Source organism: Schistocerca cancellata, chromosome 8 (genome assembly GCF_023864275.1).
Source record: "Schistocerca cancellata isolate TAMUIC-IGC-003103 chromosome 8, iqSchCanc2.1, whole genome shotgun sequence".
In the NCBI taxonomy this organism is placed as follows: Eukaryota; Metazoa; Arthropoda; class Insecta; order Orthoptera; family Acrididae; genus Schistocerca; species Schistocerca cancellata.
In genome coordinates this window covers 363,774,333-363,801,274 of record NC_064633.1, presented here as the reverse complement: position 1 = coordinate 363,801,274, position 26,942 = coordinate 363,774,333, and the positions used below count along the sequence as shown (strand labels likewise).

The 26,942-nt window shown below is 38.5% G+C and overlaps 1 protein-coding gene across 1 annotated transcript in view; it reads right to left on the bottom strand.

Annotated features, from left to right (window-relative positions):
* LOC126095271 (probable E3 ubiquitin-protein ligase HERC1) overlaps positions 1-26,942 on the bottom strand; it is an 814,023-nt gene that overhangs the window by 566,248 nt on the left and 220,833 nt on the right. The window contains exons 19-20 of the mRNA XM_049910030.1: positions 18,884-19,062; positions 18,422-18,614 (exon numbers count right to left, since the gene is read on the bottom strand). Of these exons, the coding sequence (XP_049765987.1) occupies positions 18,422-18,614; positions 18,884-19,062 (372 nt within the window). The remainder of the gene's footprint in view (positions 1-18,421; positions 18,615-18,883; positions 19,063-26,942) is intronic.

Genomic DNA, 26,942 nt, shown 5'->3' with positions numbered 1-26,942 from the left:
TGTTAATGAAGCTATAAACAATGGCCCAAGGGCTTCAAGGTGGCTGCTTATTGCAAGGTGCAGGAATGTCAACCTTCCTCTTCACTTTTGGATTTTATCTACACTGACTACCTGCAAAGGCAAATCCCATTACAATACAATAATGAGCAGTTTTAATATGAAACAGAGGTAAAAACTAAAGAGTGATTCTTCAGTATGATACTCCAGATACTGTACCAAAATTACAGATGTCATATGTAAAGAATTTGCTGAGAACATCATCTTCAATTTTTAAAAAATCTTCCACAAGAGAACAAAATTAAAATAGACTTGGAAGGAGCCAAATAGAACTAAAAATGCAAATGCTACACGTATTTTATGAAATAATAAAGAAATGTTGTAAGAAGTGATGGACCAAGACTACTTTAAAATTACATGTGACTGCAGACTTATAAGATGCACGGAAAGAAAACTAGGAAGTCACATACTCACCAGGCACGTAGAAAGAAATTTGAATTAGAATTACAAATAGGGACTTATATCAAATTACACAACAGAATCAGCATCTGACAACAATTGTGATTAGAGTTGGAAAACATTACAGTGGAATTTCGATTTTACGTTCTCCGAGTTTACATTTTTCATGGTTCTACACCATAAATTCGTGGCCCTTGTAAAAAAAACCATAAGATCAATGCTACAAATTCACTGATTTTACGTTTCTTCCTAGTAACATTTACTTTAATTCGACATTCTTACTCAACGTCTCACTTGACTTCATCCCCTTTTCTTCCTATTGACATTTGATGTGACTGAACAAGCTATAAGTGGCACAAAAGTCAAGATGGTTTGCACCATGGATGGTGGCAGACTTAAGGGAATATTTTAGGCCATTGTAGAGAGGGGAGATGTGAGAGAGGAAATGCTGATGTAATCCATGATTGGGTTTGCCAATATAATTTGCAATGTTTAGCTTCACCGCACACTTATGATACAACTAATGCTAGGTAGCGGCACCAATGGAAAAACAGTACAGCTGATGTGAAATGTTCTGGACCGAGCCAATATGTGATGAAGGGGCCCAGCTGTCACCTTTTCTTGTGCCACTTATAATTCTGTCTCATCTTTCTGCTTATATTTCTGAAGTACTGTATTCAGCAACAGTATCAATCATTAAGCTTTAAAATTCATACGCTGCGCCTCAAAGAATATGCTCAGTCAGAATCAAGGACACTTCAGCCATTTTTGACTAAAAAGCTCTTATTTGTCTGGTGACTTGTTACGTCACCCAACATCTGGCGCAGTGACCACACTACACTAATAAACATAATAAGTTTGCAGACCTTAGCTTATGAAAAATTTGAAAATTCTAAAGTACTGGATTATATAGTATAAACTGGCACAGATACTACAAATCAACAAACAAATCAAACAAACAAGAAATAAATTTCAAAATTTTATGTATGTAACTGAAAATACTAACTTCCGCTAATGATGTAAGAGGTAATTAAGCCTTTTCCCAACACACTACTGACACAAATTATACCTTAAAATATGCAGGTTGTGCGCCCTAAAACACCAATCATCATCATCCTCATCATCAAAATATGCAGTTCTAAGAGTTCTTTCATTTTGATTTCACCTCAAAAACAGTAAAAATTTACAGCATACATGGTGAAATAAACTGAAAATTGTGAAATACAGTGGAAACTGCCAGATTACATCACATCATATGTTTGTTTTCCACCTGCATACAATACCTATTTAGCATGGTGAAGTCATGCTAATAAGGTGGCTTCTAGCATATAGAGTGATAAACAGCAAGCTTACTTGACAGCTTGTTCCAAAGTACAGCTGATATGATCGGTGTATAGCACAAGGACTGAGCACGGCTTCCACTTATGTTTAATTTATATACTTATATGCACTGTGTGATAAAAAGTATCCACACACCAGGCTGAAAATGACTTACAAGTTAGTAGTGCCCTCCATCGCTAATGCTGGAATTCAATATGGTGTCGGCCCATCCTTAGTCTTGATGACAGCTTCCAATCTCACAGGCATACATGCAACCAGGTGCTGGAAGGTTTCTTGGGGAATGGCAGCCCATTCTTCATGGAGTGCTGCACTGAGAACAGGTATCGATGTCAGTCAGTGAGGCCTGGCATTAAGTCAGCGTTACAAAACATGCCAAAGGTATTCTATACCATTCAGGTCAAGACTTTGTGCAGGCCAATCCATCACAGGGATGTTATTGTCATGTAACCACTCCACCACAGGCCATGCACTATGAACAGGTGCTTGATCATGTTGAAAGTTGCAGTTGCCATCCCTGAATTGCTCTTCAACAGTGGGAAGCAAGAAGGTGCTTAAAACATCAATGTAGGCTTGTGCTGTGATAGTGCCATGCAAACCAGCAAGGGTTGCAAGCCCCCTCCCTAAAAAACATGACCACACCGTAATACCACCGACTCTGAATTTTACTATTGGCACTACACACGCTGTCAGATGATGTTCACTGGGCATTCGCCATATCCACACCCTGCTATCGGATCGCCACATTTGTGTACCATGATTTGTCACTCCACCCAACGTTTTTCCACTGTTCAGTCGTCCAATGTTTACGCTCCTTACACCAAGCGAGGCGCCATTTGGCATTTACTGGTGTGACGTGTGGCTTATGAGCAGCCCAATTTTACTTACAGTAGTTCTGCTCGGAGCCTGTTGGCAGAATCAAGAACATATCATGCCTCTACTGACTGCAGCCAATATAGGCTACTCCATTTGCTACATGTGGCACCACAATTAACAGGATGTGTTCAGTGAACAGTTGTGTGATGGGTTGTTCGTCTCTGTTGCAGTCCTCAATGGTGTTTAATGCATCGTGACAGCAGACAAGCTGTTATAAATGTAACAGATTGCTGAAATCACAGCAGGCTTAACTTCGTTTCGTATTCATTGGGACAAATAAGTACCACACGTGAAGTAAAACTTGTTTGTATGTACACACTTTCATGAAATCTGCTGTGTTTTCACTACAGCAAGAAGTGTTAATGGCGCATGTAGGCAATATTGCAGAATGCTCCACTTCGACTACTCAGTGCAATGAACAAGAAAAAGTTTACAAGCAATACATTAAGAGGTCACTGTGCTCATTGGCTACATAAGAAAACACAGACCTCCACATGCTGTATTACAATGCCTTTCACTGTACTGACTAAACTGAAGAGCCAAAGAAATTGGTACACCTGCCAATACTGTGTAGGGCCCCCATGAGAAAGCAGAAGTGCCGCAACACGTCATGGCATGGACTCAACCAATGTCTGAAGTAGTGCTGGAGGGAACTGACACCATGAATTCTGCAGGGCTGTTCCTAAATCTGTAAGAGTACAAGGGGATGGAGATCTCTTCTCAACAGCACATTGAAGGCATCCCAGATATAATCAATAATGTTCATGTCTGGGGTGTTTGGTGGCCAGTGAACGTGTTTAAACTCACAAGAGTGTTCCTGAAATTACTCTGTAGAAATTCTGGGCATGTAGGGTGTCGCATTGTCCTGCTGGAATTGCCAAAGTCCTTCGGAATGCACAATGGACACAAATGGCTGCAGATGATCAGACAGGATGCTTATGTATGTGCCACCTGTCAGAGTCATACCTAGATGTATCAGGGGTCCTATATCACTCCAACTGCACATGCCCCACACCATTACAGAGCTTCCACCAACCTGAACAGTCCCCGGCTGACATGCAGGGTTCATGGATTCATAAGGTTGTCTTCATACACGTCACGTCCATCCGCTCAACACACTTTGAAAAGAGACTCATCCAACCAGACAACATGTTACCAATCATCAACAGTCCAGGTGAGGTGTTAAGGTTTGTATCTTGCAGTCATCAAGGCTCTAAAAGCCCATATCGATGATGTTTCGTTGAATGGTTTGCACGCTGACACTTGTTGATGGTCCAGAATTGAAATCTGCTGAAATTTGTGAATGGGTTGCACTTCTGTCATGTTGAATGATTCTCTTCATTCATCGTAGATCCCATTCTTGCAGGCTCTTTCCTGACTGCAGCTATGTTGGAGATCTGATGTTTTACTGGATTCCTGACATTCACAGTACACTTGTGAAATGGTCATACAGGAAAATCCCCACTTCATCGCTACCTCAGAGATGCTGTGTCCCACTGCCCGTGCACCAACTATAGAACCACATTCAGACTCACTCAAATCTTGATAACTTGCCATTGTAGCAGCAGTAACCAATCCAACAACTGTGCCAGATACTTTTTGTTTTATCTAGGTGCTGCATACTGCAGTGGCGTCTTCTGTCTGTTTACTTATCTCTGTCATTTTAGTATGTGTGCCTATACTTAGTTTCTCTGGCACTTCAGTGTAGCTCAATTACCTTGAACCCAGACACCAATTTCAATTTTTTGATGAGTCTTTACTTGCTGTTACACATTTGTGATTTTTTTTAAAACTTATGAAATACATTCCACAAATTATTGTATAAACATTGTATCACACATTTAATTTCTTTAGATTTTATACAATGTCTTGGAGAGGATTAAGATTTTTAATCAGACATGTCAATTATATATATGTTTTTGGTCATATTTTGGTGGTTTTAATGTCCCACCCCCCAAAAGAGAACCATGGACCTTGCCGTTGGTGGGGAGGCTTGCATGCCTCAGCGATACAGATATACAGATGGCCGTACTGTAGGTGCAACCACAACGGAGGGGTATCTGTTGAGAGGCCAGACAAACGTGTGGTTCCTGAAGAGAAGCAGCAGCCTTTTCAGTAGTTGCAGGGGCAACAGTCTGGATGATTGACTGATCTGGCCTTGTAACACTAACCAAAATGGCCTTGCTGTGCTGGTACTGCGAACGGCTGAAAGCAAGGGGAAACTACAGCCGTAATTTTTCCCAAGGGCATGCAGCTTTACTGTATGGTTAAATGATGATGGCGTCCACTTGGGTAAAATATTACGGAGGTAAAATAGTCCCCCATTCAGATCTCCGGGCGGGGACTGCTCAAGAGAAGAAAATGTCGTTATCAGGAGAAAGAAAACTGGCGTTCTACAGATCGGAGCGTGGAATGTCAGATCCCTTAATCGAGCAGGTAGGTTAGAAAATTTAAAAAGGGAAATGGATAGGTTAAAATTAAATATAGTAGGAATTAGTGAAGTTCGGTGGCAGGAGGAACAAGACTTTTGGTCGGGCGAATACAGGGTTAAAAATACAAAATCAAATAGGGGTAATGCAGGAGTTGGTTTAATAATGAATAAAAAAATAGGAGTGCGGGTAAACTACTACAAACAGCATAGTGAACGCCTTATTGTGGCCAAGATAGACACGAAGCCCACACCTACTACAGTAGTACATGTTTATATGCCAACTAGCTCTGCAGATGACGAAGAAATTGAAGAAATGTATGATGAAATAAAAGAAATTATTCAGATAGTGAAGGGAGATGAAAATTTAATAGTCATGGGTGACTGGAGTTCGGTAGTAGGAAAAGGGAGAGAAGAAAACGTAGTAGGTGAATATGGATTGGGGCTAAGAAATGAAAGAGGTAGCCACCTGGTAGAATTTTGCACACAGCACAACTTAAACATAGCTAACACTTGGTTCAAGAATCATAAAAGAAGGTTGTATACACGGAAGAAGGCTGGAGATACTGACCGGTTTCAGATAGATTATGTAATGGTAAGACAGAGATTTAGGAACCAGGTTTTAAATTGTAAAACATTTCCAGGGGCAGATGTGGACTCTAATCACAATCTATTGGTTATGAACTTTACATTAAAACTGAAGAAAATGCAAAAAGGTGGGAATTTAAGGAGATGGAACCTGGATAAACTGACTAAACCAGAGGTTGTACTGCTTTCAGGGAGAGCATAAGGGAACAACTGACAGGAAAGAGAAAAAGAAATATGGTAGAAGAAGAATGGGTAGCTTTGGGAGATGAAGTAGTGAAGGCAGCAGAAGATCAAGTAGGTAAAAAGATGAGGGCTAGTAGAAATCCTTGGGTAACAGAAGAAATATTGAATTTCATTGTTGAAAGGAGAAAATACAAAAATGCAGTAAATGAAGCAGGCAAAAAGGAATATAAATGTCTCAAAAATGAGATTGACAGGAAGTGCAAAATGGCTAAGCAGGAATGGCTAGAGGACAAATGTGAGGATGTAGAGGGTTATCTCGCTAGGGGTAAGATAGGTACTGCCTACAGGAAAATTAGAGACCTTTGGAGAAAAGAGAACCACTTGTATGAATATCAAGAGCTCAGATGGAAACCCAGTTCTAAGCAAAGAAGGGAAAGCAGAAAGGTGGAAGAAGTATATAGAGGGTCTATACAAGGGTGATGTACTTGAGGACAATATTATGGAAATGGAAGAGGATGTAGATGTAGATGAAGATGAAACAGGAGATACGATACTGTGTGAAGAGTTTAACAGAGCACTGAAAGACCTGAGTTGAAACAAGGGCCCGGGAGTAGACAACATTCCATCAGAACTACTGACAGCCTTGGGGTGGCCAGTCCTGACAAAACTCTACCATCTGGTGAGCAAGATGTATGAGACAGGCGAAATACCCTCAGACTTCAAGAAGAATATAATAATTCCAATCCCAAAGAAAGCAGGTGCTGGCAGATGTGAAAATTACCAAACAATCAGTTTAATAAGTCACAGATGCAAAATACTAACGCGAATTCTTTACAGATGAATGGAAAAACTGGTAGAAGCCGACCTTGGGGAAGGTCAGTTTGGATTCCGTAAAAATATTGGAACACATGAGGCAATACTGACCCTACGACTTATCTTAGAAGCTAGATTAAGGAAAGGCAAACCTACGTTTCTAGCATTTGTAGACTTAGAGAAAGCTTTTGACAATGTTGACTGGAATACTCTCTTTCAAATTCTGAAGGTGGCAGGGGTAAAATACAGGGAGTGAAGGGCTATTTACAATTTGTACAGAAAGGAGATGGCAGTTATAAGAGTCGAGGGACATGAAAGGGAAGCAGTGGTTGGGAAGGGAGTGAAACAGGGTTGTAGTCTCTCCCCGATGTTATTCAATCTGTATATTGACCAAGCACTGAAGGAAACAAAAGAAAAGTTCGGAGTAGGTATTAAAATCCATGGAGAAGAAATAAAAACTTTGAGGTTCGCCGATGACATTTTAATTCTGTCAGAGACATGAAAGGAGGATATAAGATGAACATCAACAAAAGCAAAATGAGGATAATGGAATGTAGTCGAATTAAGTCGGGTGATGCTGAAGGAATTAGATTAGGAAACGAGACTCTTACAGTAGTAAAGGAGTTTTGGTATTTGGGGAGCAAAATAAATGATGATGGTCGAAGTACAGAGGATATAAAATGTAGACTGGCAATGGCAAGGAAAGCGTTTCTGAAGAAGAGAAATTTGTTAACATTGAGTATAGATTTAAGTGTCAGGAGTCGTTTCTGAAAGTATTTGTATGGAGTGTAGCCATGTATGGAAGTGAAACATGGACGATAACTACTTTGGACAAGAAGAGAATAGAGGCTTTCGAAATGTGGTGCTACAGAAGAATGCTGAAGATTAGATGGGTAGATCATATAACTAATCAGGAGGTATTGAATAGGATTGGGGAGAAGAGAAGTTTGTGGCACAACTTGACTAGAAGAAGGGATCGGTTGGTAGGAAATGTTCTGAGGCATCAAGCGATCACCAATTTGGTATTGGAGGACAGCGTGGAGGGTAAAAATCATAGAGGGAGACCAAGAGATGAATACACTAAACAGATACAGAAGGATGTAGGTTGCAGTAGGTACTGGGAGATGAAGAAGCTTGCACAGGATAGAGTAGCATGGAGAGCTGCATCAAACCAGTTTCAGGACTTAAGACAACAACAACAACAACAACAACGTTTTCCCTCATGAACCATGGACCTTGTCATTGGCGTGGTGGCTTGCATGGCTCAGTGATACAGACAGCCATATCGTAGGTGCAACCACAAAGAAGGGGTAGCTGTTGAGAGGCTAGAGAAATGCGTGGTTCCTAAGGAGGGGCAGCAGCCATTTCAGTAGTTGTAGGGGCAACAGTCCAGATGGTTGATTGAAGTGGCCTTGTAACATCAACCAAACCAGCATTGTTGTGTTGGCACTGCAAATGGCTGAAAGACAGGAGAAACTACGGTTGCAATTTTTCCCAAGGGCAAACAGCTTTACTGTATGATTAAATGACGATGGCGTCCTCTTGGATGAAATATACCAGAGGTAAAATAGTTCCCCATTCGGATCTCCGGGCAGGAACTACTCAGGAGGATATTGTTATCAGGAGAAACAAAACTGGCATTCTATGGATCAGAGTGTGGAATGTCAGATCTCTTAATCAGGCAGGTAGGTTAGAAAATTTAAAAAGGGAAATGGATACAATATAATTAGATATAGTGGGAATTACTGAAGTTTGGCGGCAGGAGGAACAGGACATCTGGTCAAGGTAAATACAGGGTTATAAATACAAAATCAAATAGAGGTAATGCAGAAGTATGTTTAATAATGAATAAAATAATTGGAACATGGATAAGTTACTATGAAAAGCAGAGCAAATGCATTATTGCAGAAAAGATAGACACAAAGCCCATGCCTACCACAGTAGTACATGTTTATATGCCAACTAGCTACACAGATGATGGAGAGATTGAAGAAATGTATTACGAGATAAAAGAAATTATTCAGATAGTTATGGGAGACAAAAATTCAATAGCCATGGGGGGATTTGATTTTGATTTGAGTTGATTTACTGCTCATTTAGAGACCTGTTGCCAATTTATAACAGGTTGTTCATTTTACAGCTTTTCATGTAGGTTGTTGTTGTTGTTGTTGTTGTTGTGGTCTTCAGTCCTGAGACTGGTTTGATGAAGCTCTCCATGCTACTCTATCCTGTGCAAGCATCTTCATCTCCCAGTACCTACTGCAACCTACATCCTTCTGAATCTGCTTAGTGTATTCATCTCTTGGTCTCCCTCTATGATTTTTACCCTCCACGCTGCCCTCCAGTACTAAATTGGTGATCCCTTGATGCCTCAGAACATGTCCTACCAACCGATCTCTTCTTCTAATCAAGTTGTGCCACAAATTCCTCTTCTCCCCAATTCTATTCAATACCTCATTAGTTATACGATCTACCCATCTAATATTCAGCATTCTTCTGTAGCACCACATTTTGAAAGCTTCTATTCTCTTCTTGTCTAAACTATTTATCGTCCATGTTTCACTTCCATACATGACTACACTCCATACAAATACTTTCAGAAACGACTTCCTGACACTTAAATCTATACTCGATGTTAACAAATTTCTCTTCTTCAGAAACACTTTCCTTGCCATTGCCAGTCTACATTTTATATCCTCTCTATTTCGACCATCATCAGTTATTTTACTTTCCCAAATAGCAAAACTCCTTTACTACTTTAAGTGTCTCATTTCCTAATCCAATTCCCTCAGCATCACCCGACTTAATTCGACTACATTCCATTATCCTTGTTTTGCTTTTGTTGATGTTCATCTTATATCCTCCTTTCAAGACACTGTCCATTCCGTTCAACTGCTCTTCCAAGCCCTTTGCTGTCTCTGACAGAATTACAATGTCATTGGTGAACCTCAAAGTTTTTATTTCTTCTCCGTGGATTTTAATACCTACTCCAAACTTTTCTTTCGTTTTCTTTACTGCTTGCTCAATATACAGATTGAATAGCGATGTGGAGAGGCTACAACCCTGTTTCACTCCCTTCCCAACCACTGCTTCCCTTTCATACCCCTCGACTCTTATAACTGCCATCTCCTTTATGTACAAATTGTAAATAGCACTTCGCTCCCTGTATTTTACCTCTGCCACCTTCAGAATTTGAAAGAGAGTATTCCAGTCAACATTGTCATAAGCTTTCTCTAAGTCTACAAATGCTACAAATGTAGGTTTGCCTTTCATTAATCTTTCTTCTAAGAAAAGATGTAGGGTCAGTTTTGCCTCATGTGTTCCAACATTTCTACGGAATCCAAACTGATCTTCCCCGAGGTCAGCTTCTACCAGTTTTTCCATTCATCTGTAAAGAATTCGCATTAGTATTTTGCAGCTGTGACTTATTAAACTGATAGTTCGGTAATTTTCACATCTGTCAACACCTGCTTTCTTTGGGATTGGAATTATTATATTCTTCTTGAAGTCTGAGGGAATTTTTCCTGTCTCATACATCTTGCTCACCAGATGGAGGAGTTTTGTCGTGGCTGGCTCTCCCAAGGCTGTCAGTAGTTCTAATGGAATGTTGTCTACTCCCGGGGCCTTGTTTCGACTTAGGTCTTTCAGTGCTCTGTCAAACTCTTCACGCAGTATCATATCTCCTATCTCATCTTCATCTACCTCCTCTTCCATTTCTATAATATTGTCCTCAAGTACATCGTCCTTGTACAGACCCTCTACATACTCCTTCACCTTTCTACTTTCCCTTCTTTACTTAGGACTGGTTTTCCATCTGTGCTCTTGATATTCATGCAGGTGGTTCTCTTATCTCCAAAGGTTTGTTTAATTTTCCTTTAGGCAGCATCTGTCCTACCCCTAGTGATATACACTTCTACATCCGTACATTTGTCCTCTAGTGACTCCTGCTTAGCCAGTTTGCTCTTCATGTTGCTCTCATTTTTGAGACATTTTTATTCCTTTTTGCCTGCTTCACTTACTGCATTTTTATATTTTCTCCTTTTATCAATTAAATTCAGTATCTCTTGTGTTACCGTATTTACTCGAATCTAAGCCGCACTTTTTTTTCCGGTTTTTGTAATCCAAAAAACCGCCTGCGGCTTAGAATCGAGTGCAAACTACGCGGAAGTTCTGAAAAATGTTGGTAGGTGCCACCACAACTAACTTCTGTCATCGAATATATGTAGCGCTACGCAGGCATGCTTCGCAGGCACAAAGACAAATACTGGCACCGAAACCTCTGCGTCAGTAAATAAATTAAAAAAAGGTGGAAGACGAGCTTTTTTTTTCTCTGCCCCGAGTTTCGACCACTGCATTTTCATACATTATCCAACGAAGTAAATACAAATTCCGTATTGTTCCTCTTCGAACGTAGCAGCATTTCAATGTACTACGAAAATCCGACTGGCAAGATTGTTTGGGATATTTGTCAATATGGCCAACTCTGCTTTCTGAATTTTTTCCTAACTTTGAGAAGAAATGGTTGCTAATAGGAACTTTTATGAATTGTGAATCACATACAGTATTCTCTTCACCATAAGAATAATACGAATATAAACATTTTGCCATGTATTCTTTCATGTTTGCTGCTATCTCATTTAAATCCTGTCCGCCTAATAAACTACGAAACTAGAGTGAGACAGCAGCAGACGCGGAAGAATATACATACCATGTCATGTTTATATTCGTATTATTCTTATGCCTAATAGTGAAACAGTCAGAAATGAAGCACGGCAATCGACTAGATTTTTACATCTAAGATGACTCTAATTTCTGTGCATAATGTAATGTACTAAAGAGGCGTCTGCAAAGATTTTCAAACGGAAAAAATTTTCGCTAAATTCTCGTTCAGAACATCTTCTATCATATGCAATCTATTATTTGGTTCTTGTTGATCATTATCAAAGAAAGCAGCAGTGTAAGTAGCAACGAATAGCAGCCTCTTGCCATTGTTTCGCTAATTAGACGATTCCTCTCATTGTTTTTTTTTTTATTGTAAGCGGCGGTAGCGTGCACAAAAGCAAGCCATGCCGCGAGCGGCGACAGGCCGTAAACCCTCATTTTCAGAATGCGACAAACAATGCATGACACTGTACAGTAATGCATTTTCAGCTTTGAGTGACGGAAACACCTATAACAAAGAGAACTGCACTTGTCGGATCAAAGAAAAATAAGCAATCAATTCAAACCAGACGAAGCACGTGAAAAAGGAAGGGTACCCGTATAAATACGGACGGAGCGCCTGACGCATAACGACGGCTACCTGGTAAAGCTTAACTGCTAAGCTTACGACTCGAACCAAACTACTACAGCTGACCAACTTTGTTTCGATTTGGAAGTACGGCCTAAAACTTTTCTCTCCCCTTGAATTTCAAGTCTCAGATTTCAGGTGCAGCTTAGATTCAGGAAAATTTTTTTCCTCGATTTCGAGTCTCATTTTTCAGGTGCGGCTTAGATTCGAGTGCGGCTTAAATTCGAGTAAATGCGGTACTCAAGCATTTCTACTAGTCCTCATCTTTTTACCTAGTTGATTCTCTGCTGCCTTCACTATTTCATCTCTCAGAGCTAACCATTCTTCTTCTACTGTATTTCTTTCCCCCATTCCTGTCAATTGTTCCCTTATGCTCTCCCTGAAACTCTCTACGACCACTGGTTCTTTCAGTTTATCCAGGTTCCATCTCCTTAAATTCCCACCTTTTTGCAGTTTCTTCAGTTTTAATCATGTAGATTACAAAACATATTCCATATTAAAAACAGCAATTATTGTTTTCAGGAATTGCAATGGAAGTAATAATAAATTAAAAATACATTAGAAATTGAAAAGAAAGAAACACAAAAAATATTCAAATTTTAAGAAGATATGACGACAGATGATAGGAACAACTTGGATAGTAAGAGAGAGAGAGAGAGAGAGAAATGTTAATCTATCTGAGCCAGCCTGGTCTGAAAGCCTTGGAGCTACTTCGAGCCTTGCAGTCGCAGTTCGCTACAGTTTAATTTATGGATTAATATTTCTAAACACCATTTACAAAAACTCTATAACTATTATGCACATTGTGGAAAGTGCAGTGGTGTGTGAGTGTAAAGTACGTTATTTCTTGGGGTTATTAATTAACCTTCAGTTCCTATATTATGTGTTTTAAGTTTTACTTATGATGTTGCTTATATGCTAAGGGTTCAGTTACAATTGTTACATCCCAACAGCAGCGCAATGGCCGCAGGATGGATATACCTGCTGTTTATACTTAAGCTAGAACAGGTTTACAGGCTTGATAGCATTACACCATTTATTCTGGTACAGTTTAATTATTTTAGATGTGTAAGGTTGTCTGTGGTACGTGTTCATGAAAATGTTTGCTGTTTGAGAGTGTGTGTGTGTGTGTGTGTGTGTGTGTGTGTGTGTGTGTGTGTTTGTTTCGGTACTGCTGTCTGTGTTAGTGCCAAAACTGGAACTGCTGTATTACGTGCTTCATGTGTGTTGCAATGTTCTGTTACACAGCCGTGTCCATCTGTATTTGTATGTAATGTCATTGAGACATCATCAGTGATTTTATTTACTATTTCCCACTCATCTTTGTCTCTTATTGCCCGAATCATGTCATTGTTATACTGCGTTGGTGTCTGGCTTGCTGCTCTGCATTGGTGACAGTGAAAAAGTATGTGTTCTGGGGATCCATGTTACTCACATTTACAAGCAGCATTCTGGCTGTAGCCTCCGCAGTGTAAGTGTGCAGGGTAAGGACCGTGACCTGTCAGAAAGTGAACCACACCTTGGCTGGGATTGATGTAGCTCAGTCTCAGACATTCCCTGATGTCAGGAAGAGCTGATATGCCCTATGGTCCTTATTGCTTAGTTCCCATTCCCTTTGCCATGTATCCACCCACCATTTAACGAGTTGGTGCTGCTCGATTATATCATGTCCAAGAATCTCGATTACAGTCTCCTGTCTCCTCCTCCTCAGCCAGTACATTGTAGCCTAAAACCGAATGGTTATGTTGATAGGGAAGGTTCCAAGCACCACATATAGTGATTCCACTGAAGTGGTGTTGAAGGCTCCTGACAGTCTTACCATGGAACTTCTCTGTCCTCGCCACACGATGTTCAGATTCATCATCACATGTGCTCAGTAGGCCCGTGCACTGGCTGCAAAACAGACCACAGTCTCAAAGAGTTCACAATGGTAAGTTCACAGTGAGTGTAAAGGTGCCATGAAGAGTGTTATGTTGAGTATGGCCATCTTGTGCATTATCTTGGCAGCCCTATCAGTCGTTGTTCTGATGTGTTTGGCAAATGACAGTCATTCGTCCAGCTGCACACCAAGATATCATGTTTTCCATTGTCTGCGTATGCTAATGTCGTGTAGTTCTATGGCAGTATTACTTTTTAGTGTTCCTTTGAGTAGTATATAAACTGTTTTGTGTAGAGAGTCATCTGAAGTTTATTATGTTTGCACCACTGGCATATGAAGGACTCGAATTTGACAGTAGGAAAAGGAAGACGAGGAAAAGTAGTAGATGAATATGGACTGGTGATAAGGAATGACGAGGAAGTTGCCTGGTAAAATTTTACACAGGGCATAACTTAATCATAGGTAACACTTGGTTTAAGAAACACGAAAGAAGGCTGTACACATGGAAGAGACCTGGAGGCACCAGAAGGTTTCAGAAGGTTTTAAGCTGTAAGAGATTTCCAGGGGCAGATGTGGACTCTACCCACTATTTATTGGTTATAAGCTGTAGATTAAAGCTGAAGAAATTGCACAAAGGTAGGAATTTAAGGAGATGGAACCTGAATGATATTTTCAGTCTGCAGCGGAGAGTGTGCTGATGTGAAACTTCCTGAAAGATTAAAACTGTGTGCCAGACCGAGAATCAAACTCGGGACCTGTGCCTGGTCGGGAGTCGTGTTTGGGTAGCTCAGACGGTAGAGCACTTGCCTGCGAAGGCAACAGTCCTGAGTTTGAGTCTCGGTCCAGCACACAGTTTCAAGAGGGGACCTGTTTAAACTGAAATGGCCAGAGGTTGTAGAGAGTTTCGAGGGAACATTAGGGAATGACTGACGAAAACAGGTGGAAAGAATACAGTAGAAGAAGAATGGGTAGCTCTGAGAAATGAAATAGTGAAGGCAGCAGAGAATCAACTAGGTAAAAAGAAGAGGACTAGTAGAAATCCTTGAGTAACACAAGAGATACTGAATTTAATTGATGAAAGGAGAAAATATAAAAATGCAGTAAGTGAAGCAGGCAAAAAGGAATAAAAATGTCTCAAAAATGAGAGCAACATGAAGAGCAAACTGGCTAAGCAGGAGTCACTAGAGGACAAATGTCAGGATGTAGAAGCGTATATCACTAGGGGTAGGACAGATGCTGCCTAAAGGAAAATTAAACAAACCTTTGGAGATAAGAGAACCACCTGCATGAATATCAAGAGCACAGATGGAAAACCAGTCCTAAGTAAAGAAGGGAAAGTAGAAAGGTGAAAGAGTATGTAGAGGGTCTGTACAAGGACGATGTACTTGAGGACAATATTATGGAAATGGAAGAGGACATAGATGAAGATGAGATAGGAGATATGATACTGCATGAAGAATTTGACAGAGCACTGAAAGACCTAAGTCTAAACAAAGCTCCGGAAGTAGACAACATTCCATTAGAACTACTAAAAGCCTCTGGAAAGCCAGCCACGACAAAACTCTTCCATCTGGTCAGAAAGATGTATGAGACAGGTGACACCCTCAGACTTCAAGAAGAGTATAATAATCCAAATTCCAAAGAAATCAGTTGCTGAAAAGTGTGAAAATTATCGAACTATCAGTTTAATAAGTCACAATTGAAAAATATTAACAAAAATTCTTTACAGACGAATGGAAAAAACTGGTAGAAACCTATCTTAGGGAGAACCAGTTTGGATTCCGTGGAAATGTAGGAACGCATGAGGCAATACTGACCCTATGACTTTTCTTAGAAGATAGGTTAAGGATAGGCTAATCTACATTTATAGCATTAGTAGGCTTAAAGAAAGCTTTTGACAATGTTGACTGGAATACTCTTTTTCAAATTCTGAAGCTGGCAGAAGTAAAATACAGGGAGCCAAAGGCTATTTACAATTTGTACAGAAACCAGATGGCAGTTATAAGAGTCGAGGGACATGAAAGGGAAGCAGTGGTTGGGAAGGGAGTGAGACAGGGTTGTAGCCTCTCCCCATTGCTATTCAATCTGTATATTGAGCAAACAGTAAAGAAACAAAAGAAAAATTTGAAGTAGGACTTAAAATCCAAGGAGAAGAAATAAATACATTGAGGGTTGCTGATGACATTGTTATTCTGTCAGAGACAGCAAAGGACTTGGAAGAGCAGTTAAACAGATTGGATAGTGTCTTGAAAGGAGTATATAAGATGAATATAACAAAAGCAAAACAAGGATAATGGAATGTAGTTGAATTAAATTAGGTGATGCTGAAGGAATTAGGTTAGGAAATGAGACATTTAAAGTACTAAATAAATTTCACTGTTTAGGCAGAAAAATAACCGATGATGATCAAAGTAGAAAGGATATAAAATGTAGATTGGCAATGGGGAGAAAAGTGTTTATGAAAAAGAGAAATTTGTTAATATCAAGTACAGATTTAAAACGTGCCAGAAAGTCATCTCTGGAAGTATTTGTTCAGACAGTGGCCATGTATGGATGTGAAACATGGACGATAAACAGTTTAGATGAGAAGAGAATAGAAGCTTTTGAAATGTGATGCTACAGTAGAATGCTGAAGATTATATGGATAGACCATGTAATTAATTAGGAGAGACTGAACAGAATTGAGGAGAAGAGGAATTTGTGCCACAACTTGACTAAAAGAAGAGATTGGTTGGTAGGACACATTCTGAGGCATCAAAGGAGCACCAATTTAGTATTGGAGAGAAGAGTGGGAGGTAAAGCTGATTTAGAATCCAAACACCGCATTCAGTCTTTCACAGATCTGTCTGGTGTTGAAACTGAAGACAGCACACAGAAAGCAAAAAATCTAAATGTCACATTTAAAAATGTATTTATGCATGAGGTTACTACAGCACCAATATTTGACTACCACACACACTCACAAGTGATACATAATGATATAAATACAACAGACATTGAAAAAAAATTAGGGCAACTCAAAGTGGACCAGGGATCACGTTCTGGGGGAATTCAAGATTTACGTTGAACATGCAGAAGAATTACCCCCTTCTTGCTCTTCCTTGCTTATGTTTTATGGAGAACATCTTGTACAGCAAATAGTCTCACAATACAAGAAAAGAGCACAGGTCACTCCTGTTCACAAAATCAGTAAAAGAAAGAATACACAGAATCATAGACCAATATCATACATGTTTATTTGTTTCAGAATCCTGGATCATATTAAAAATTAAGAAGTTTCACTTGAGCAACTGAAACAGATTCAAGAAAAACCACTCATGTGAAACAAGCTTGGACTTTTCATAGACAATATCTCGGAAACAGTAAACGGAGGTGAACAGATGGATTCTGTCTTCTGACATTCCAAAAGGTGGTCCATACTGTAGCACATATTCAACTTATAACCAAGATAAGGTCAGAACAGTGCATCTTCAAAGAGCTATGATTAGGTCAATGAATGCTACACTAATGGAATCCAGTAAACTACATAAATTTGAAGCACCTAGAAGGATTTTTCCACATAAATTAACGATTGTAAAAAAAAGATGGGGCATTATTTACTGTACAACCCTCGATAGAGATATGGGAGAGTTAACAGCTGTAAATTTCTAAACAATGGGTGACATCATTCTCTCATGTACTGCATACGTATTCCAAATAATTTTTTTCTTTATCTTCAGTAGCCACACTGTGTTAACTGAGCTTCCCCAAAAAATCAGTACTGAACCTAGTAAGATATTCAAAGTAGCTTTTCAGTGGTAATTTTAGTGTGTCCACATCAGTTGAACTTGATAATATTTCTAGTTGGAGACAAGCTCCAATGTCTGTACAGCCAGCATAATGAGTCGTACAGGCGTGTGTGTGTGTGTGTGTGTGTGTGTGTGTGTAGTCTCTACTATTAGGTCAGTTGCATTTCATTCAGTTAATTTCTTCTATATCTTCATGTTTGTGAATAATCTTCATCTGGTCACAGTTTGATTGGTTGGTTCTAAACTGTATCATGTGTGGTTTATATTCCACCCACTTAGCTCTAAGTCTTGTAAAAAGGTCAAATGTTTTGTGAAATGATTTGCCTAAGAATAAGAAATAAAATAGATTATTTACTGAAACATTTGATGTGCCTCTGAATGACGCTTTGAAATCATGCATGGCACGTGAGATACCAATACTGAATTAAATTTCAATGTTTAACTTAAAATCTTAGTTCTTTAAAGAGTGCTAGAGGATATTTGTCTGGCAGAATTTCATTCAGTGGTCTCCTTACATCGTTAACATATGACTATCTCAGCTGCTGTACGTCATTTCAAGCATAATTCAAAGGCATGTTCCAATGTTTCTCTAATATATTTTCTTTCTTATTTTTAGACAAATTATTTTACAAAACATTTGACCATCCGTCACCTCCTCCCATATACATTACACATCACTATAGATCAAAGTTATACGAACTGTCACAAAATATCCCATGGTCAACCACACATCAAATCCTACACCTTGTGATTTATTACATTACTCATGCAGCTGCAATTACCTTGAGTTGGGATCACGTAGAAGCTGAGACTTCCCTGTTTCAGGAGCATCACTTTCTTCACTTTCTTCACTATCATCTGGTCCTTTTAAAACAATGAGCAGGAACAAACAGTGTTTCAGAATCACTTTACACTGGTCTTCAAAATCATTTGCAATTAATAGCCCATCACTATCATTGTGAGTATCCTCCAAATCTAGAACAAGGCACATAACTGACTGGAATTAAGTAAGAATAACAAATTGCTACAATTAAAAAAAAAGATATTATTTACAGAAAAATTACATGAACTCAAGATAGAAAATCTGTTGACTGTTAAAATGTTTTCAATCACAACAGTTTGAAACTGTGTTGGAATTTGTCCAAAGCGCACTGGATGGTTCAGTTCTACAATTATAGTATGCAAAAGACAATAACCTAGATTATAATGAAACAAAAACCAACACAATAAAGCGTTCATCATACCAGTGTCATCCAATCGATCTTGTCCATTCTCTTCTTCTGGCTCGTGTTCGTGCTCCGAAAGATATGCACTGTCATCAGCTGTTTCCAAATTATTCTCTGGTTTCTTTGATGACAAGAGTCTCTGGCGCTGTTGGAATACCAGCTGATATAGTTCACAAATTACTGTGTTTTCTCTGCCCCTAAAGGAAAGAAGTCATTGTCAGAATATATACTAATTTCTACTCTAAAGTATACAATATCAAGTCTGGTTTCACAAACTGCAAGGATGAATGTGTGTGTGTGTGTGTGTGTGTGTGTGTGTGTGTGTGTGTGTGTGCGCGCGCGCGCGCGCGCGCGCACGCGTGCGCATGCATGCGTGCATATAAATAGCTTTTGCTGGTATTGGATACCATTCAATGACATTTAATGTAAGAGACTCTACAAGTACATGAAGAACATACAAATAAATTTATACTGGAAAGAGCCTCTCCTCAAAATCTAATTACATATTCATCATTTTCTTGAGTTTGTCAAATTTCTAGTGGAGCAAGGGAATGACCAAATAAATTAAATTAAATGCAATCAAAGCACAACCACAAATTAAGCAAGACAAGGATGTTAATTTACAAACGTCCTGAATAATGGCAAATATAAATGACATATACTGCATCGTATTTGCTGATGGTACAGAAGCTGCAGCAAATAAAGAAAACATACAAAATATGATAAATAAATTGTAGATATTTTTGCAAATTCCTGTCAACAGGTATGCAAGAATTCATGCTATGATGTCTGTGAGAACTATGTTCCCATGGTATCTAGTGGGATGTAACTGGCTTGTTGCAAGAGTGGTAGAGAGGACTATCTGATACCAGATGCATATGGGAGTAGGCAATACATTTTTCAAGTGACAAATACAATACATTGTATTTTAGTTATGTCGTTCTACATTTGGTAATGTTTCTTTTTGTCACACATATTACTCACTGTTCAGTATCATTTAAATTAATTTAATGACGTACCGAAGGCAATTTTTATCATTTCATTCCATATGCAAACTTATAAAATTACATACATCACAGCTTTTGTTTATATATTTCAGTTCAGCTAATGTAGAAGCTTCAAATCCAATTTTTGGATAGAATACACAAATTTATACTACAGAAGTTTCTGGAATGCATTGTAAAGCGACACAGCTGATCATACAAAAGGTACACACTTCCAACCCTTCACAACCTTTAACATGATTTTAAGACATATTTATGTTTCAATTAATAATTTTTCAGCATTGGAATATTTGTAAATGAAGGCAACTGGAACAATAAAGTGTTTTACTTATAATTTGCATATTTCAAAGATAACTGTTTAGACATAAAATTTCACAAATTTCTGTAGTAATTTTAAATGTTTACTTTGTTATGTAGAACTTGCTGACACACTTTGAACTTTGTCAATATTAAGTCTTCACTGAAGAGAACCTGCTAGTAGCAAAATGTGTGTAATATCCCTAACTATTATTTATTTATAAAGGGTGAACCAGACAAACTTCCAGAAATTGTTTAGGATACCTTCTGAGTATTTCTGTATAAGAGACCCACGGTTACAGAGCTGGTTACAGAGTAATAATGTAATTATGATTTTTTGGTTTTGCTTATTTCTATGAAAATACCTCCACAACAGTGAAGAAACATACATCATACAACACAGAGTGCTGCAACAACCTTCATATGCAAAAGTGCTGTGACATGATTGCTGTTGATGCAGGAACAACTCTGCGTAACATCATCACATCACTGTTCCGTTGCATTCAGGGAATGCAGATCAGCCAACTCTTCATCAGAAAACCTGTCCATAGTACTGATGTGCATCACTGTTAACATGCCGGAAAACAAAATCCCTAAACAGAACTGTGCAGTACTGAATGCAAGATTAAGAGCAAAGAGTAAAGTGGACTTTTTCGCTGTCTACAGCAAGTGAATAGAACAAGTTGAGTTCCAAATAAGACACACATTGCATATTGTTAACATCACGGTTGTGTACTATTCATTGTGTGGTGTCACCGCCAGACACCACACTTGCTAGGTGGTAGCCTTTAAATCGGCCGCGGTCCGTTAGTATACGTCGGAGCCGCGTGTTGCCACTGTCAGTGATTGCAGACCGAGCGTCGCCACACGGCAGGTCTAGAGAGACTTCCAAGCACTCGCCCCAGTTGTACAGCCGACTTTGCTAGAAATGGTTCACTGACAAATTACGCTCTCATTTGCCGAGACAATAGTTAGCATAGCCTTCAGCTACGTCATTTGCTACGATCTAGCAAGGCGCCATTATCATTTGCTATTTATCTTGTGATGCCTGTACCGTCAGACTGATGTACACCAATTATGGATTAAAGTTAAGTATTCCAGCAGCAACGTACCTTATTGGCTATATTAATTACATTGTCCTGTTCCAGACCTCACGCCAGCCTGCATGAGCTTAATGCGTGCTTTTCGGCTACCAATCATAGTGGCTTGGTTGTCTTGCCAAGTCACAACACATTGCAATACAGAAACAAAGCTAATTGGGGCAAGAAACCAAATGAAATGCAATAACTCTGTAGCGATCTGCCAGAAACCACCAGGCCTTTATACCAAAATGTTCTGAAGGTATCCCAGAACAATCCCTGAATGTTTTTTGGAGTCCGTTTTGACCCAGCACAAGAGCCAGTGCCAGGCCATTTGGTGAAGCCATCATAAAACAGATTTTTTTTAATTTTTAAATTTATTATTTTTTTTTTTTTTAATAGAAGTTGGGTGAATCAGTTGTGTAACAGTTTGATGTCATTTTTGTGGCAGTTGCCTATGATAGTTTTTGAGAGAAATACATATGCAACAGAAAAATTAGTGTTTCATTCCACAGCTTGTATTATGATGCAAACATCTCACTGACTCAAGATAACATCCTAATTGAGTATGTAATACATTCTACATATGCCCTCTCCTGTAGCCTTACATGCTAAAAATAATTTACTTTACTTAACAGCAGTGTTGTAGCTGTGTATTTAGCTGTAGATGGGAGAGTATATCACACAATGCAGTCCCGTGGATCATGTCAACAAAAATTAATGGCCTACAAATATCTAACCTGGAATTCACTTAGCTGTATTTTAGAGGGATCGGTAAAAGTACAACTGATTTATTTTTTTATTTGCAATAATATGCACACCCCATAATGTTATGCAATGATAAATTACCTTCATAAGACGGCTTTAAAAGGATCATTTATTCCTGGGAGTTTACATTCTCACTGCCAGAGTAGCCACTGTTGTTTTGCTAAATATTACAAGTGATACATATGAGCTCCTAGAATGAGACTGGAAATGCCTCAGTTGTATCCATTCTGTCTCATGTATAATCTAATATAAGTTAAATTATCAGCTCCTCAGTACGAGAGATGGGGATCTTTGAAACATCCAACTGTTGTGATACAGTAGGAGAAAACAGAATATATACCCAAAAAAATTAAATGTAAAAATTCTATTTGTTGAATTACAGTATTTACCTGAATACAAGACAAGTCCCCCCCCCCCAACCCCAAAAATCAAATTAGTTATTCAAAAAATATGAAATCGGATTATATTCACAGATTAAACTATTGATAGTGACGTCAATGTTTTTACATTGTTTAATAGATTATTATAGCGTTCATCTTACATTTACAGATGAAGCTTTGAAGCTTTGAAGCTTTAGCTATTGAGGTTTCAAACAAATTTATTTTAAACAATCCCAAACGGAAGGTTATATCGAACAAAACTTGGTTTTACTTGCATTCAATTAGGCTCGAGATTTCCCAATATGCCGAAGTGCTCTCGATACAGTATCAACTTTGGTCAAATAGTCACGCGACATTTGACTCGCGATGCTAGGCAAGGAATACACGAGAAATTATGAACTAGTGACTAATAGTGTCTAATGCCCTGCTTAAAATTGGCAGTTTTGTGACACACAGGAGGAAATAACACTAAATTCTAAAACTTGCAAACTTTTGTTGTATTTCAAAGTTTTTGCAAAGAAAGTTCTCGTGCATGTTCAGACACCATATACATATAATTACGCTGTTTTGTAAGTAAAGGTGACATCCAAAGGCAAAAATCTTGTCCTTCAAAAGCATTAATTGATTATGAACTGAAGTCAGTATTTTATTTGGTTATGGTTTACCACAAGGGTTTCAAATGAGAAATTTGGTCACTGTGAACGTATTAGAATACCTGAGGCAATCGTTACCGGCTTTTAATCAGATGAAATGAGAAGGAAAATTAATCCAGAATGAAATGTCTTTTGAATGAAATAAATCATACTGAACTCACCGTAACTGTGTCGCAAGAAAAAATTACAGCCGAAAGACCCGATGTGTAGATAGCACAGACAGACATCACTACATCAGAGGACAAGCAAAAGTTCGAGAATTGGACTGAATGACAACTGTGATCTTTTATTTATGTATTAGTTGCTGTTGTTACATATGACCTGCACGCTAGAAGGTATTGCCGTCCATGTTTCACTGCTGCTCAAGCATACCATTATGGAAAGTTGGAGGGGCAACAGTGACCCAGCTTGGCTGATAAATAAGATGAGTGCAGAGAGGACAGTGTTGAGCAGGCATAAATTTCATCGTGCAGCCAACCATGGGAATGTATACTGCATACTTCGGCTTTTTATGAACATACACCATGTTTAAACAGCAGTCTGCATGAGTCCATGTGCACTTGGAACCGAACTGACTTTAAAATTGGGTAAATACTCAAGAATAGCATAAATTTCTGTAGGAAACATTAAAAGCCTAGATGTTTCATGCTACAATGCTCTCAACACTTACCATGAGGTATGAAGGGCAGACTATATTTTTGGAAGCATGAGATGTGGGGAACATTAAAAAAGAAGAAGAAGAAGAAGAAGAAGAAGAAGAAGAAGATGATGATGAAGGTATGTTCTCGGGTCTCACAGTAACCACAACCTCAGAAATCTCAACATATTCGGAAGAAACAGCCAAATATCTGTGGCAAAGGAGATAAAGTTTCACAGCTGTCCTCTTAGGATGATGACAATGATTAAAAATAATGATACCATGGACTGGCTACGTAAACAAAAAGGCAGTGAGGATAAAAATTGATGTAAGCAATTTCTTTTTGTTTATTTTATTTCTCTTTGTATTATCAAAATGTAGGCAATCAATAATAGGCAGAAATTTAGAACAGGTGTAATGTTAACTCATAAGACAGATCCCTTACATCAATTAAAGTTTTGTAATTTTAATTATTCAGAATACATTAAAAAATAAATTTTCTCAAGGAGCCTGTTAAAAAAATGGGGGATCGTCTCATATTCAGGATCGTCTTATACTTGGGTAAATACTGTAGTTAATTGTGGACGGCATCTACATCTATCTACATCTACATCCATACTCCGCAAGCCACCTGACGGTGTGTGGCGGAGGGTACCTTGAGTACCTCTATCGGTTCTCCCTTCTATTCCAGTCTCGTATTGTTCGTGGAAAGAAGGATTGTCGGTATGCCTCTGTGTGGGCTCTAATCTCTCTGATTTTATCCTCATGGTCTCTTCGCGAGATATACGTAGGAGGGAGCACTATACTGCTTGACTCTTCGGTGAAGGTATGTTCTCGAAACTTTGACAAAAGCCCGTACCGAGCTACTCTCCAGCAGAGTCTTCCACTGGAGTTTATCTATCATCTCCGTAACGCTTTCGCGATTACTAAATGATCCTGCAACGAAGCGCGCTGCTCTCCATTGGATCTTCTCTATATCTTCTATCAACCCTATCTGGTACGGATCCCACACTGCTGAGCAGTATTCAAGCAGTGGGCAAACAAGCGTACTGTAACCTACTTCCTTTGTTTTCGGATTGCATTTCCTTAGGATTCTTCCAATGAATCTCAGTCTGGCATCTGCTTTACCGACGATCAACATTATATGATCATTCCATTTTAAATCACTCCTAATGCGTACTCCCAGATAATTTATGGTATTAACTGCTTCCAGTTGCTGACCTGCTATTTTGTAGCTAAATGATAAAGGATCAGCATTACTGAAGCAAAGATGGTGAAGTCAGTGACAGAAAGCTCTGCATCCACTAACAACACAGTACACTTCAGTTTTCATTACTTCTATAATGCAATGTGGATTTTCTGTGAACTACACTATAGTGTTCATATTAGTGAATCCTCTGGAACTCTGAACTCTAACATGAGGCTCGCAAAATTCATTCTTCGTAACAGGTTCTGGATAGCAGTGGATGGGACTTGTTGTAATATACATTATATACAGTTCCTTTGTGATGGGCAATCGTTAAAATGACTATGAGCTGGTACAATACTCCTGTTTGTGTGAATTCCATCACATAAAAGTTTTATACAGCAACTGTTTGTTTTTGCATTTTTGTGGGATATTCACTGGCCCATTATATTCTGGTTGTAAAGCCACAGAAACTTCTTTGAACTAATATTTTGGTCACATCCCTTTTGGCATCTTCCTTGTGAGCTGACAGATTGAAGCTACAAAACTGTCAGTTCACCCGTAAGATAGCTGAAAGGTATATGGCCAAAATATCAGTTTCAAAAAAGGAGTTTCTGTGACAGTATCCCTGAAATCGAACGGCTCAAAAGCAACAATTTTGAAGCACTTATGTGAACTTCACATATGCATGAATGCTATAAACAAATTTGTAAAGGCAGTCTTCACTGTATACTATTGGGAATTGTGTATATAATTTCAATAATAACAAACCTGTGGTGATACTATTGTCTTTTCAGTAAAGAGTAATTAAACTGCACTTTCCACCATATTTGAAATTAATCTGTATAACTACAAAATAAACAAACGTCTTTAGCTTAGAATTTTCAGTACAGACTAAAATTAGTTGGAATATCTGAGGTCAGTATTCACATGAAATTGAATTTGAATCACACAAAGATTTTTGTAGATAAATAAAGGTATGAGCCCATACTCTAATAATAAACTTAGTTTGGGTGTATCATTTAATAAAAAAATTAAAAATAAATAAATTTTCCCAAAGTTCCATCTTTCCACTGTTTCTGAGTTCTGACAGTGGTTTTCCATTACTTCAGAGTACAGTCAGCTGGTGCTACATCACACACAAGTGTTACTACTAAGAGGACAGTGAATGTTTTTCTAACCTTGCAATACATTGCACTGTTAGCTGCAACAGGCAGAAGACACGCTTTGTTGGTGGCTGGTGCTGCACATTTCAGCGATTTCGACCAAGATTAACTCACACTGCATGCCAGTATAAAAGGTGCACAGAAACAGCTGAGTGAAAAATCTGTGCAATACGCGCATTTATTTATACATAAAAGCCAACTTCGGAATATTCCTTTGTGAGAGACCGCTCATACAAATTTCGTGTGCTGATTTGAAGTTCTAGATTCACATATTTTACTGTACGTGTTGCTTCTGCATAATCTTTCATTGACTGTGTCAGTACCCATCTAGTATTGAAATATATTGCGAAATTTTGATCATTTGTGAGTGCCACAATAAACTTGTACAGTTATCGTCAATTAAAGGCTTAAACTTAATGGTGTTCTTTTAAAATTTTTGAGAACAGTTGGCCTAATCTCATTCAAAATGATCATTCTCTAATTGCATTGTACAATTATGTGAGAACTAGGTTACTTTTTGAGAATTTTTGACAAAACTATATTTTCCTAAGTTATCGGTAGGAGTGTTTTTGGATACTTCTGCCATAGAATTCATTGCCCGTGAATTTCACTGTTTATCAAAGCAAATAAATGAGTGTTTTTAAGAAGTTTTGGAAGTTACCATTGTCCTTTGTATAATCTACAAGCTATTTGTAGTAAATTGGCATTTGTGATTTAGCTACTGTAGCAGATATTCCAATTCCAATTAACATATTGTGTTACATCCAGTTTTCCCTTAAAGACGAGTAGCCCTATATATTATCTGCATTTATTGTACATTAACTCTGCTTTCAAATTTGCTAACAACTATAATTAACATCAAAATATTTAGGAAATTAATCATTTTTACCACAGGTTTTTGTGCTAC